At 39.7% G+C, this 15,281-nt stretch overlaps 1 protein-coding gene across 1 annotated transcript in view; it reads left to right on the top strand.

Moving 5' to 3' along the window:
* The window catches only part of ccser2a (coiled-coil serine-rich protein 2a), a 57,801-nt gene that overhangs the window by 30,268 nt on the left and 12,252 nt on the right, over nt 1–15,281 (top strand). Inside the window, exons 5-9 of the mRNA XM_073482053.1 lie at nt 1,289–1,397; nt 1,511–1,691; nt 3,540–3,605; nt 3,790–3,909; nt 7,545–7,691. Coding sequence (XP_073338154.1) covers nt 1,289–1,397; nt 1,511–1,691; nt 3,540–3,605; nt 3,790–3,909; nt 7,545–7,691 — 623 coding nt within the window. The remainder of the gene's footprint in view (nt 1–1,288; nt 1,398–1,510; nt 1,692–3,539; nt 3,606–3,789; nt 3,910–7,544; nt 7,692–15,281) is intronic.

Here is a 15,281-nt window from a genome sequence, read left to right as displayed (position 1 = left end):
GCAGGCCCTAAGACGTGGGATAGGAAAGGGTGTTTCCTTTCTCCCAAAGACACCCTGACTCTGCCACAGATCAGGAAGAGGGGAACAGTAGAAAGGGCCTGTATTTTCATCCAGTTGTCGGGTCTCGTGACAGGAGAGAGGCCCCAGCTTTTCTCCCTCGCCTGCCTCAGCTGGTGACTTCCTAGCTTGGACCCAAACCAGCCTCCTCAGCTGCTCTCTCACCAACACCACAGTCATCTCTTCCCAGATCCAGTTCCTAGGGAGTTCCCAGAAAAACAAGGCTGTCAACAAAGACAGAACCCGGTAGGGTGGGAGCTAGGTTCTCTCTCTGGCCCTTTAACTGCTCACCAGCTGACAGGACAACGAGTCACTTCTCTCCACTCTCCGTCTGAGTTTCTCTGCCTTTCCCAAGTTGGAATATATTCCGGTTATATTGCTTTTTTACTTTTTCTGAGCTGAAAAGGAAAGGTTATTGGGAGCGCTCAAGTTTCCAGTTCAGAATGAATCAGGCTGGCTGCTGCTGTGCTTTGTGGTGACACTCAGGGTAAGGTATTTTAACCACCACTGCTGCATTCCTTGGATTGGGTCTTTCAATCTGCCAATATTTATTTATCTCTCTTTTTCTTTCTCTCATTCTCCCGTTGCTCCCTTTCTTATCTGGCATATAAAAAGTCAAGGGTCCTTTTGATTTCCTGGGGGTTGCGCTCTGTTAGTTGTCAATTTTGTTGCAGTCATGGTTCATTTCACAGCTATATGCTATTGAGTGTTGCCAAATACTGTGTCCTTTTACCTCGTTGAAAATGAAATGGCCTGTCGCTGTGTGTGTGAGCGTGTGTTTGCATTTGATGGGTTGAGAGAAATAGAGAATGAGATGGTTCAAATCATGATTTATATGCAGATATTCTAGAATAGAGTATTTGAAATATACACAGGAGTATTCATTACCACAAGGTATGAAAAACTGACTGAAAGTCTTGCATTTTGCATGCCTGTGTACCTTAGTGTGGTAGCAGAAGACATAAACAGACAGAGAGAAAGAGAAAAACAAATTCTAACCTTTGCAGATATATAGCCATCTTCAGCCACAAGCAGGTTTCACTTAACAAATAACAGCAGAAACAACAATGAGTTTCTTGAGCTTTTATTCTTTGCAACAACAGTATATCACAAGCACTGGCTTTGTAAATTTCAGCTTAAATAGCACTGTGTATATTTTCTTTTATCCTCTCTGTTTCAGAAGTGCACTTACATTTCTTTTCTCACTGTGCTCTAAATTCTGCCTGTGTAGACCCTGACAGGATGTCCCACTTCGAGCGCTCTGAGAGGGCTGGTCGGCAGGGTCAGCGGCGTAAACACCACCGCTGGAGTGGTCCAGATAACTTTCACAATGATAACAGGTTGGTTAGGCTTGAAAGATTTAAAAACATGTTGCCAGAAAAAAAAATACAAACACAATAAAGCCAACATTACTCTGTTTTTCTATCTGCGTGACTGTTTTTCTCTGTCTCAGGGCCCATGTGTTCCAGCACTATGATGGTCTCAAGGCTTCAAAGTTCTCTTCAAGGCCCGTCCCCTCTGAGGGCAGGCAGCATGGCTACATTGCGATGCTGGATGACCTCACACTTGAACACATGACGCAGGACTGCAGCTCGCTCAAGAACCAGCTGCTCAGGCTCAAAACATTACTACAGGTTCGACCCACGTTTGCACACACTTACACATATGCAGCAACACATACATGTGTTAGATTGGTACATGCACAAATACATATGTGTGTTCAGTATGAATTGTCAAGTGACAGAACTCTTTGACCTGTATATGTTGCATCACCCTTTGAATATGTCCCACATAAATAACATGCAGATCATGTCACCAACCCCAAGTTTTTGTTTGCTGTTATACTGAGGCCACATACTGTGAACTGTCGGTATTCTGGGTTTATTCCAACTGTTGTTTTGTCAATTAAATACAGCTTTATATTAGTTTGCCAGAGGGTTAGTTTGACTAATCTTCAGAAGCTTTCCAGGAGTACGCTGCATCACTGTCCTCAGGTGCTCAGCATGCGCAACAAGAAAAGTATTTTCTGACAAAACTGAACTAAGCTAGTTTTAATTGTTAATGTGGTTCCACTTTAAATATTTAAACGTTTTTAAATGATTAATTACATTGTTTTAGTAAATCCTGTCATCATGCAGAGCGGCACAGATACTTTATATAAACAAAGAAAGATGTTAAGACAGAATTTGATAGGTAAAGGGAATAGGGACATCTCTACAAGTGGGTTAAATGTGCTGTGACAATCTCATAGAAGTTTTATATTAGATAATACATTTTCTGGGCGTCCTCCTCCTCTTTTAATGAACAGTATGTGTTTTGTATTGTGCATTTGTGCTTGCATGTGCAGAATATATCTGTACTTGTATGAAACTGATCATTTATTAGACCCTTCTCTGTCAGTCTGTCATTCTGAGAAATCCATTTAATGTGAAGAAGAGAGGGTAACAAGAAGAGAGATAAAAGATGCCAGCTATAGAAATTTGCACTGACATATGAGACCAACACACACAAAAAACCCACACTCCTCCAAAAAAAACACAACCCTATCTAGGAAATGCAAAGAGGCACAAGCACTTCACGCCGCACGCTCTGTAAAATGAAATCATCTTGAATGCCTCAACTCAGTTCTTTCTATGGCATAAAAAGTGATACTTGCGTTTGCATTTAAATCGAATGTCTCCTTCAGATGTGTTCATTGTGCTCACTGCAATTAGTCAAATGCTTTGGCTATAAAGCCTCAAGAGGAGAAATATCTTGGTCTCCCATTAGTAACTCTGTTTTTAATTATATATTTTTTTGGTATTATGTTGAGCTCAAGGCAGCGACTGTAAAATAAGCCTCCAGCCTTGATGAATCCTAATTGATCTTTACTTCATTGTGCTAACAGTCAGATATCCAACACCACTACTGTTTACACATGCTGGTTCTGACTAAATGAATCTCCCTGACCTAAATGATCAGTAACAATTCTTTCATTTTCAACAAAATGACAAAGTAGTTATATAATATACATTATTAGTTTCCAAACATTTGCTTGTTACAACATTTTAAGGATTCATTTTTATATCAGTTCAGGTATAATTGAATACCTTTTTGCAACACTGAAATATGTGATTTCAAGCCACACTTCATCAGACATTTATTGGTAAAATCAAAGAATGTACTGAACATTCTATATACACAAGATGAAATCCTGACCCTTTTTCAGACAAAAAAACAGTGATGCGCTCATTTAAGCCACCTCTAAAATGAGGGAATTTTTCATAACGTATTGAATGTTCAAAAACATACTCAGCAACTATGCCTGCGGTAGCTAATATCGGTGGCTGACAGTTCAGGGTCGGCAGAGTATATGTGCTAAAGAGCAAACTTATTCCACCCTAGTGAAATTTTGCTCTTGAGGCATACCTAAGGCAATTGTCATTGATTCAGCTCACTGTGTTACTCACCCTGTGTATGTGTGTGTGTTTGTTGGTTTCCAGCTTGAGGATACAGATTCTCCAGCAGATGTCCCTGAGGAGATTGAAGACAATACCACCACATCACAGGTAAGAAACTTTACTTAAGGTTTACAGCAGTGATTGATTGGATACGCTGTTTATATATATATATATATATATATATATATATATGTATATATATATTTTTTTTTTTTTTTTTTTTTACCATGTTGCAACTGAGGCAGTCTGCTGCAACCTGCAGTATACTATGTGTCTGTGTGTGTGTTCTCAGTTGGAGGAGCTGATTAAGGAAGTGCAGGTGCTCAGAGAAGAGCTGAGGAGTCGAGACAAGACCATTGCTCAGTTGACATTGCAGTGTCAACAGCTACAACAACATCAGCGGGAACAAATGGTGAGTTGGTGTGAACAGGTTGATACAAGACAAGTGAAAAGAGGACTATATATTGTATGGACAGATATATAGTTATAGTGTAACAGTTAAATTCAAGGAATACATTGTCCCCCTGCCTTGTGTTTTAGACTCTCCTTATTAAATGTGTAGGGCATGCACATCCAAAATTCTTCTACAGACACTGGAACAAAACTTAGACAAAAGATCCACACACTGTACTGATAGCTCCCAGCAAATTTGACTTGTCAAATAGGTTTGACAATGCCTGGCAAACATCTCTGTTCGATCGAAACATTGCTGTGTTAAATTAAATTTGCTGGGAGCGATCAGTACAGTGTGCAGATCTTTTGTCTGACTCTGTGAGAAATTGCTCTTGACAGTTGATCGTTTTTATTTAGGTACAGCATGAGAGTTACTTCTGTTGTTGATGGCTGTTGTTTTGATGCTTTAATTGTTCCAAGTATTGTTCTTTGATAATTAGTCATTAGTGAAATTAGACACAGACAAATCTTCGCTGAGAGGATTGGCAGCTTGTACAAATCATATATTTATCTCAAAGGGAAACAAATGACACTCTCTATCATTATATGGTTGACTTGGATTAGGAAAAGAGGACATGCAATTAGTGATGTATGTACAGGGAAAAACAACCGTGAAATTACAATATTAAGCAAGAATGACTATATTAGATGAATTTAGTGGAAACATGTATGAAGAATGGTTTTCGACTTGTTACCTTGAAAGAATATATATTTGCTGTTATGAAGGACAATTATCAAGCAGCTCAAGTATAAGGAAATTAGCAGCATCCTCTTATAATAAGATGCAGAGGCTGGATATGTAATAAACATACATTTTGACAAACATTGAGCATGAGGTATCTTCAAATGAGTCTCAGAATGGTCAAAACTATGGGGATGCTTAAGACTGACAAAAGAGATCAGGGATCATACAACCCCAGTGCCAAAAAAGTTAAAATGCTGCGTAACCAAAAACTCAAACCATTACCATTTATTTACACAGCGTTCCAACTTTTTTGTAATTGGGTTGTACACTACAAATGTCAGTGCAGCATGTAGAATATTAAAACAGGCGTCAGTTTAGTATTATAAGATGTAGCTTTGTGTGTTCCTAGAGTGCTTACAAATGGGCTATAATGGCTCCAATGTCATGTTTGCTCTTTGCTTTCGTGTTGTTTTCATGTGCTACAAGCATATCCTGTAGTTTGTCTTCTGGTAGTTTACCTCTTCACAGATCTGAGATAACTAAGCATGTCTGAGCACAATTACTGCCTTTTATTATCTTGTTTATTCCAGTTTCATATTGATCAGATCTTACAAAGAGAACGCATGAAAGGAAGGAATAAAGTGAACAGACAGGAGAAATTATTTTATATAAACATAATCCCCCTGTGCTTTGTAGCATGTTAAAGACAGAGAGGGATTTATAAAAACACAGTGAAGACCGACTGTAGTACCAGTCATTGTAGGTGGGAGTTTAGTCTCTGCTCGGCATGCTGCCGGACTCCTACATGCACTCTAGTGTGTGTACTCACATGGTTAGCAGTAACCTTCGTTCTGTTCGCTTTTAGCTGGCACTCTAACATTCATTAGTGTCTTGACCAGGCTCCCTTGTTAGCCAAACAACCTTATGCTTGGCTGACATTATTCAAATCTACACCGCATTGAGAAATACCAAAATGTCAAAGCGAGGCCTGTACGCCAGCCGCATGCGATTTCTCCAATTAGAAATAGCACCCACCCACTGCAGTTTCTTCAGCCCTGCACAATATTGCTGCACCCTCGCCCCCGACAAGCAAACTAAGAAAAAGCGAGGACATATTTCCCAATCTGTGCCTGACATTAATGAGTGTAGAGGCTGAAAGAGTGAAGATGTTTGGGGAAGTAGAAAGAGAGTAAGAGTGAAACAAACAGAGATGTTTACTCTGCTGAGTCTTTGTTGAAGCACTGGGAGGGCATCCGAATGTTAGGGTAGAGGAATGTCCCTGCAGTACAGGACTGATCAACAATGAAGGCAACAAAACCAAACACTCAGGGCATGGATCCGTTTGCTGATGAACCCTGATGAAAACAACTCTGGTTCAGAGTCTGCCAGTCATCTGGTTCATATAATAACCAGAATTTGGAGAGTCAAAGGCAGCTTGACCTGCTGTTTGTCCTTGAAATTGGTTGAGAGATGATATTGCAGTTGGTAAAGAGTCAGGTAAACAGAGGGTGGTGAAGTGTTACAGAGACACTGCTGAGAGACAGAAGGGGGAACACTTGACTGAATTGAACATAATGGAGTAATGAGGAAACAATAGAGGAGCTGTGTGTGTTGGGGACAAAGTCTACCGCAGTACACACTGCCTGTGTGTGTGTGTCTGCCTGTGTGTGAGAGAGAGAGTATTGGGCAGAGAGTGAAGAATGGAAGAGAAAATGAAATAATGGGGGAGAGGAAAGTGGAGCTATCAAAGATAGAAAAGGGATTTCTCAGTCTTACTTGACAGAATGTAGTTTTGGATGCTGCTTCCACCGCTGCTCAGACAGACTGCTCATGATTATTCGCTCCTCATGTTTGAGCTGCATTGAAGTTTTTCACCAAGGCTGGCAAAAGCGTACAATTTCTGTCAGATTGTGCCATCGTCTTTGCAGCCAAGTACAAGTTGTTCTGCTATTTATACAAGTACAATAGATTTTGTACTAAATTCTTTAAGAAATTCTTATAAAATGATGTAATGCACAAAAGTAGTTGCTCTGATGTTCCTTTCCTACATAATTCAGATATAAGTTGAGTTTAAAAAGGTTAAGATCAAACAGGTAGTCAGTCAAAGAGGTTTGTTAGTAAAGGTTTTAACACATGAAAAAGGAGGTAATATTGGCTGGACATGTGCTCAAAGTAAATGTCAGCGAGTATAATTTACTGCAGGATCATTCAGTGACCCTGTAATAGTGATTTACAGCCTAGGTTTGATTTTCCCTGATTTGGCCTCATCATGCCTGTCAGTTCTAATCAAAACTTGGCGATAACCTGATGAATCACAGTCTTCTTCCACATTCGATCTGAAGAAATGTGAGATGATATTCATTATATTTGCAAAAGTTTTATTTATGTATTTAAAACCATGTCACGTGCATCAGATATTGCAATTTTTTATTGATGGTAGGTTTCTGTCTGTTCTTAAATGTTAATATAAGTGTTACATTTGTATTTGTGTGACAACCTTGTGGATGGCTATGGTAACTGTCCAGATTGTACACTTAGGCAACTGGTGTTGCCAAATCAAAGTTATTAAGCCCCCCCCCAAAAAAAATGATCACACATTGAATAACCAATTTGAGATTTTTTGTTTCATTACTTTATCATGCTCTTCTAAGCATCTAAGTAAATATCTATTGAAGTATTTATTTAGTAGTAGTTTCAGAGTTTCAAGCCATTTAGGATTTAAAAATTGAATTGGGTACTGTACTTTTGCCTTTTTCTTTGTCCTGATTGATTTAATTCAACTTCTTTACAGAATGACAAACTTTTAACCAAAATAAATGTAGAAGTAGGAAAGTGTGGCAGCATGAACAGCATTAAGTTAATGTTTTTTGAACTTTCTATCATTGATTCATATATTCTTTTCTCCTTAGCCTGCTCAAGGCCGACAGTTCAGGTGTCAGTGCCACCACCAGAGGGCTCCCTCTTCACTACGACAGGGCGACAGACAGATGGACAAACGGATGCAGCATCACTATGACAAGGCCACCCAGACGTACTGGAGACTGCCGAGCCATGCTGTGAGTTCAAATATTCACAGCACCCATAAACCTGCTCTCTTTCAACCTTTTTGTTGCGAAACAGGACTTTTAAAATCTGATATTTCAGCAGTTATCAAGATATTATATGTTATCACTTGCCTGGTGCAGTAGTGCTCATCTCAGTTTTACGTTGGTATATACTGTGCAGTATGTCCTGAATTACTCCATTTAAATCAGTCAGCCAGTTTCCCAATAATCTGCTTCCTCTCTCTGGCCCTCCTTGTCTGAATTGTTAGATGATAACACCTCTCTATGGAATAAGGTTTGTAAGGCTGTCAGTAGGCTTGTCACTCTGTGCCACAGTCTTAATACCCACATTTCACACTGAACAGAGGCAGGTGTTAATGTTTGAGTGACAGATAAAGAGAACAGAAAAGAGAGTTTCATGTGAGGGAGGAAGTAGACAGAGAGACACACAGAGAGAAAGATGGAAGATTGGTGGATGTGTGTTCAGTGTGTTCAGTATCATGCCATAATAGCATGCTGTGTGGCAGCCAAGTATTGATTGAATAGCAGGAGTGCCACAGGCAGGGTGCCTGGTAAACACTTCCCTAATTGACCTGCTCTCAGCTTAAAGGTGACAGTCACACATAGAGGCACACATCAAAAGAAGAAGGAGATTACAAAGAGGAAAGAATATAACTAAAACATACCAAAGAGATTAGCTGTGTTACCAGTATAATTATGAAAATAAATTAAAGAAATGAGGCCCAGCTGATGAACAGTGGTTAAAAGCATATTTAGTGAAGTACACATACAAATAAAGCACAAATTAGTAACAGTAGGTACAATTGGTCCCTGCTTACCACAAGAGTGTACGGTGTAACTGTTGCTATGGCAACAATCAAAGCTGGGCTGGCTGTGCTCAATGGGAATCATCTCCATGGTGGGAACATCTCTGTGTGACCTGTAGTACCTGCTGTATAATAACACACTAAAACGCAGTGAGGCCTTTTCTCTCTGTTCTGCTCACTCCTGTTGATAGACATTTCTTTTCTCTTCCTTTAATCTACATTACTGTGTCATCAGCAGAGTGGAGACTATTTCCTGCCCTGTGTTTTATAGTGTTGCGGGCAAAAACACATTATGGTAGTAACATTTTACTTTTCAGTGCTTGAAATTGCTGTAAAAGGTAAGCTGTGAGCTTTTTCGTTTTTTGAAAATGTACCAAGAAAAGAGAGCACAGAGTAAACAAATACCAGAGAGAAACAGATGTTTCTCTGCTTTTTATACTTTTAGATGTTATCAAAGCTCTTGGTGTCACACTGACAGGTTTAGCACCTTCAGCAGGCTCGGGTTCACAGTGTTCCTCATGCAATTCTTTGCTTTTACCTTTTGTGGGTTTTCACATACTTCGTTTGGTGTGTTTTTTTTTGTGTGTCTGTCTCTCTAGCTTGACATTTTTCAAGTATTATTTATTTTTTCCCCACTTGCACTTTATTTGTTTCACTTTTCATTACTTCTTCTCCAACGCACACATATACCACACGCACAAATTCATAATCTGGTGTTATTTTTATTATTTTTTTTCTCCTCTTGTTCCCCGAAATGCCGTTTTGTGTTGATTTTTTTTCTCCTCTGACATTTAAAGTGCCGCTGTATCACAGTTCTGGAGTAGCTCTTGCCCTCTGATAGTATTTTTTAGTTCTAAGCTCTAAGGATCAGCCAAGAATAATTTTATGTCAAAGGCCAGTAGCTCTAATCTTTTTATAGCTTTAATGCTGATATGTAGTTGCCTTATCAGTAGCCTAAAGGGTGAAATTTACACCCTGATACTGGGATGTGTAGAGTTGAGTCATGCTAACAACTTGAATATGGACATCAGGGAAATCTCACTGTGCTATAAACTCAGATTAAGTATAGCAAAAGAGAAAGTTCATGACCAGTGACCCTTGGACTTGGCTATTTAAGGGCATTTACTTTCCAGTTTTCAGTTTATTATTCATGCAGCTTCTTCAAGGAGTTATTGTTTTCTCCTCAAGCGAGCTATTCTTTCACATCACTTCTTTTCAAAATATTTTTTCTATTGCTCTGTAGGCTGCTTTAATCAATTCCTTCTCTTGTTGAGCGCGGGGATGTACTCATCTCTAAACTTCACAGTCCGTAGGAAGGCTTTGGCAACATATCCTAACCAACTGCTTTGGGCACCAGCTCCTGCAGCTTCCCATTTTAATCTGCTTACAATCCAATTTAGAGTCCAAAAGCATGCTCGGGAAAAAACAAAAACATCTCACAATATGGTATGAATAAATGTCTGTACACACTTGTTGCAGTGAGACGCACATGTAGTGTGACATTAGAAACCACTTAAATGTCACTTGTAGAAAAATAAGCTTCTTGAATGGCTCCCCAGAGCAATCACAATAGCAGACATGTTTCTTTCTGTGCCTCCTCTGCCTTTTGCAACAAATAAAACATGGGCAGTATGATTTTAGTAATTTGTGTGTCGCACAATAAAAAAACTACACAGACGTGTGTTTTCCTGTGTGTGTATGAGACCCTGATTGTCTGCATATGCTTTATTTGTGTGTGTGTGTGTGTGTGTGTGTGTGTGTGTGTGTTGGGGGGGATATGCCACATGTATCTCTTGTACTCAAGTGCAGGGCACACTCAGTGTGACTCAACAATGAGTTCAGCAGACTGAGGACCGGGGAGCCGACCATGTTAATAACCCAGATAAACAAACACGCAGATGAGCAACAGCAGTGAAACAATGGCAACACAATAGGCAGTGTTTCATCAGTGGCAGACAGAGAAGATAATTACAGCTACCCTCCTACTCCCTCTCTGCCTTTTAAACAACCTCTTCTTCATCTCCTCTCTCCTCACACCTCCCCTCTTCATGTCTTTTTATCGCTCCTGCTCTCTCCCTCTGTTATTTTCTTTCTTTCTTTCTCACTTCAGTGATTTCTTTCTCTCCCTGTATTTTTGTCTCTGTCAATCTTTCTTCAACGTGGCCTCTCTACTTCTTTACCTAACATGTAATTAGATCAATTTGCTGTCACGAGGAGAGAGAGAGGGAGAGAGAGAGAGGGAGAGAGAGAGAGGGAGAGAGAGAGAGAGAGAGAGAGAGCAAGAGAGGACAGGGAAGGGAGAGACAGGAGGGTGGAATAAGGTTAGTGATCAGTGCTAAGCTGTAGGTTGAAAGAACAAGTTTCCCCTTCTCAGATCCTGATGTTATCTCTCCACCCACAATCCCCTCTGTCTGCCCCCTTGCATCACAGACGTGCCATTGCAAATACACAGACACACACTTACTTACGCATGCACACTCATTAATACACAATGAACGGCAGAGTCATCTTGGACAGGTGAGGATTTAATTGCCAAAGTCAGTGAAATGAGACGTTGTGGCACGACCTGAGGTATTAGCTGTAGCCAAAACCACGAGAAGCTCTGTGTAGTGGATTAGTGGATTCAAGCAGAGAGAGGCCGTTTTAGGGGCACAGAATCATGGTTTCTTGTAAACGCTGTTGTTATTCGGTGAAAAGGTTGTAGGATCACGGAAAACAACTTACACTAGACTTCTAAATTCCACTCCTACTTCGACAAGTTTCAACATCTGCTTTTGGGACCCAGCAGAAGTAGCTTAACAAATCCAGAAAGTCTGATTCACCATGAAGGGGGCCTCTAGTGAACTATGACGTTTAGTGATGTGGCAGTTATTTCTGTAGAGAAAAAATATATTTCCAACACAACTGCTCAGTTTTATTTATTATTTATTCATGTTCAGTCTCTTCATTTCTTTCTCTGTTCTCAGATCTCAGTAAGATTTTTAAACCCTGAACAAGCACCTACTTTTTATGCATAAACCTCAAAGGCAAAGTCTGTACAATGAACATCTTCCGGTGCCTTCCACTCTGAATGTGGTTTTACAATGAAACACTGGTTATAAAGTTGCTGAAAGGCCTTCTCCACTACCTTGTGCTGCATTGCGTGGGTGGTTTAGGTCAGTGGTTCCCAAACTTTTTTGTAAGATGAACCCCCAAAGCCCAGTCCAATGATCTCAAGTACCTCTTCAACGACAATACCAATTATGTTCCTGATGTGGAACATTCAAACTGGATGCTATTTAGCTATTAATAATATAAAAGTGGATATATAGTGGTGAAGGCATTATTTTATTACTATTTAATTTCCTCTGCTTGCTCGCTAACTAGTATTCACACACTAAATTTGGAATAACACTGCAGTGCGGCTGACCCAATATGTGGATGTATGTTTTAATGAAATCATACATATTTTTTTTTTTTTTTTTTCAAATTAGTTGAGCTACTCTAAAATCTCCCCATGTACCTCCTGGCAACAGCAGTACCCACTAATGCAGTAGTTCCCAAACTTTTTCTGTGGGCCCCCCTTTTATACATACTTGTAATAGGACCGGGCCCTAACGTACAAGTACCTCTGGTTGTAAATGACTTGTTTAGGATATTCCCCGAGCACCCTGAAAACACAGTAGTTCACCCCCACTGTGAAGGCATGAACAGCCAGATGAGAGTCATAAGAGCGACCCATGGAACAGTTGTGTTCGTTTGAAAGAACTGAGCTGAAATTCAATACATAGAACCCAGTGCTACTGGGCGTGAAATTAAATACGGTTTTGATTAAGTTGATGGAAAATAAAAAACTTCTCTATTTTCCCAATTTCTGTCTTTCCTGCCCCTGTGAAGCTTTGTTAGCCCTTCATTGAAGAGCCTTTGCAGCGATGGAAAACTGTAAAAAAAAAAAATTGACAGGCTAAGCTGCTGTGGAGGTCTAATAAAGCTGCCAGGCACTGTCAGAATCGTTCGAGAGCCCTCCAACATACCCTCTTGTTCTCATCGCCTAAGGTTTTACTCTCAGAAAATGAAGCCTCGACGGGTGTCTTCTGCTGAGACCTCCCGCTGAAACAGTTGTTGGTGTTCAAGGAAGGACATGGATGAGAGCAGATCAGGGAAACTCATTCCTCCCTCCTCCAGCAGTCTCACTAGGAGGGCAGTGAAATAGCTTGGGCTGGACCTGCTGGGAAGTTTCCCTCCCCTTTCTCGTATTCTGTGTCTCTCTGTGTGTTTTCTATCGCCTCTGACAGATTTGGTACTTCTCTCTTTTATATTAGAGTCCTATTTGAGCAGTGGCCCTCTCCACAGCAGAGGAAAGGAGTAGCATTTGATAAGGTTTGAGTCTGTCTGTGTGCTTAACGTGATGGCCCTGCTGCCTCGTCACTTTGCCTCTCCGATGGGGGTCAGGGATCTTTGAATTGCTTAACCTGAGGGTTGAGTTTTGTATCAAGAAAAGGACTTGTATTCTTTCAGGTGTATGTTTGTGCACGGACAGATGCTGTTCAAACAAAATGTTCAGACGACAGAATGCATAGTGTAATAAAATGAGAAATACAATACAATGGCCGCATTGACAATGATTCTAGCTGTCACATTGCGCTTTAGTTAGATGCTGATTTTAAACACCTATAGATTTACTTCTTTCTGTAACTTATTATACATTAAGTGTTAATTTCTTCTTCTAACAAATCATCTTACTGTGTAAGCCAAGACTGATGTCCTGAAGTAAAACAGAAATATATCTTCAGCACATCAGTGGACATGAATCAAATTCACAGCTACCCATGGCATAATAGCTTTATGAAAAAATCCTCCCACTTCCCCTTCCAGCTTATGAAACTGTCAACTTTCAAAGTGATGGGTGGAAAAGTTTTAGATTGTTTAGTTCACCTGTGAAAACTGTTTACTTGTCTTGTGTCACCTTGTTTTTGTACTCTTCTACAATGGATTGTAGTCTAGGTCACCAGTGACAATTGATAAGTTTGTGACTCTTTATTTGTATAAAAAGTATAAAAGTATAACAATTGCAAAGTAGAAAAAAATCATGTTTGTGGCCCAGGGAGAAACAACATTGGAAGTCTCCAGGTAGTGGATGTTTTATTGGATAATGAGTTAAATATTGTGTCAAACAATGTGAGAAAATTAATCTGGGTTTTAGAAATACTAAATTGGCAAATAAACACAGTAGAGTTGGCGAAGGTGTGGAAACCAATGTTTTGATTTGTGTTTTTGTTTGGATACCTAACCATTTCTTATTAACAATAACTTAATATTGTGATGTGGTTGGAAACTTCTAAGTGCAAACAGTCTTAAATCCCTCTGAACTGCCAGTGACTCAAGATGTTCAGCCAAATATTTTTAAGAGGGGCTGTGTCAAGTTCAAGGCTGTTGGATATCAGTATTGATGGAAAGATTAATGCCTGCATACTGACTTCAAAAACACATTTATTTAAACTCAAACTGTCAGCTTATTTATATTAATGCGGTGATGCCATTTTTGAACATTTTGACCTGACGAAGACTGGGATCAAAACACTGTCCATTCAAATACATTTGTGGTTTGAAGTATGTGTGCAGCCAAACATTGTTCAAATCATAAAGATGTATTTTGAATTCTGGTAGAGGTCTGCAAGTGTCCACAGACACCAAACATGACAGGCTTCATGTGGGGCTGGACGTTACAGCCTTAGAATAATATTGCAATACTTTAGGCTGTATCATGAATCATGATATATACTGTATCACTATGATCATATACTTTTATATTGATTTTGCAGCAATAATGTTGAGATGACGCTTTCACGTGTTTTGATGAATAAACATCAGTAATGTAGATTAGGGCTGGGCTGATAGACGATGCCATCATCTATCACTGATGGCTGACAGTGATCGACTTCTGAGCCCTGTGCCATCGTAACATTGTGATTTAAAAGGAGTCCCACCAGATAGCACAAAAGTAGTGTGTCCCAGATTTGCTGTAAGGCATGAATTGTTGGAGAAAATGGAAAGAAGTCTTATTCTGTTCAGTGCACTAAGGTTACGTCTCCATGTCTCGTTTATTATTTTCATATTAGACCTGGTAGCAGCTGTGTCTTACATTGGCTGCAATGGGCTGCTGTTAGTGTGTTTCTCTCAATCTTGCTGTTCTTATTTGAGTTTTCTTAGCTTAGCCTCCTCAGTATAGCTAGCCGGCTACTTTTGTCACGCCCCCCACAACTGTGGACATCGGCATCACCCAAACCTACTGTGGATATAATGACTAAGTGGGTAAAGGCAAGTCTTAGAACAAGTAGAACAGTTCAGAAAATGACATCACTTTATTGTATTCTAGCCTTTAAAATCAGGAAAAAAACAACACTGAAGCCATATCGCAATATAACGATATCTAAAATCTAAGACAACATTTATATAGTCTCAGGATAATGATATAAAATTCACGTACATCCAGATTATTTGCATTTAATAGTGCTGCCATAAAAAATATGGATCAGAGGCTGAATATTTCACTCACAGTGTAATATATATTATGTATGTACTTTTAATTAATAGTTGGAACAGGCCAATAGAGATATTCTCAGACAGTGTGGGATAAGAGTATTTTTCCACCCAAAAAGCAGCTTAAGGGAAAGTATAAAAGGGAGACTTGATGTTAAAGGCTTAATTTTGTCTCATTAGCATGGATTAATATGGATGGATGGATGGTGTATCAGTCCCTGTGAGTCGGTATATGTGTGCATGTCTGCCTGTGTGT

The sequence above is a fragment of the Pagrus major genome, chromosome 15 (assembly GCF_040436345.1).
Source record: "Pagrus major chromosome 15, Pma_NU_1.0".
Taxonomy (NCBI): Eukaryota; Metazoa; Chordata; class Actinopteri; order Spariformes; family Sparidae; genus Pagrus; species Pagrus major.
This window is presented reverse-complemented; position numbering and strand designations above follow the sequence as displayed.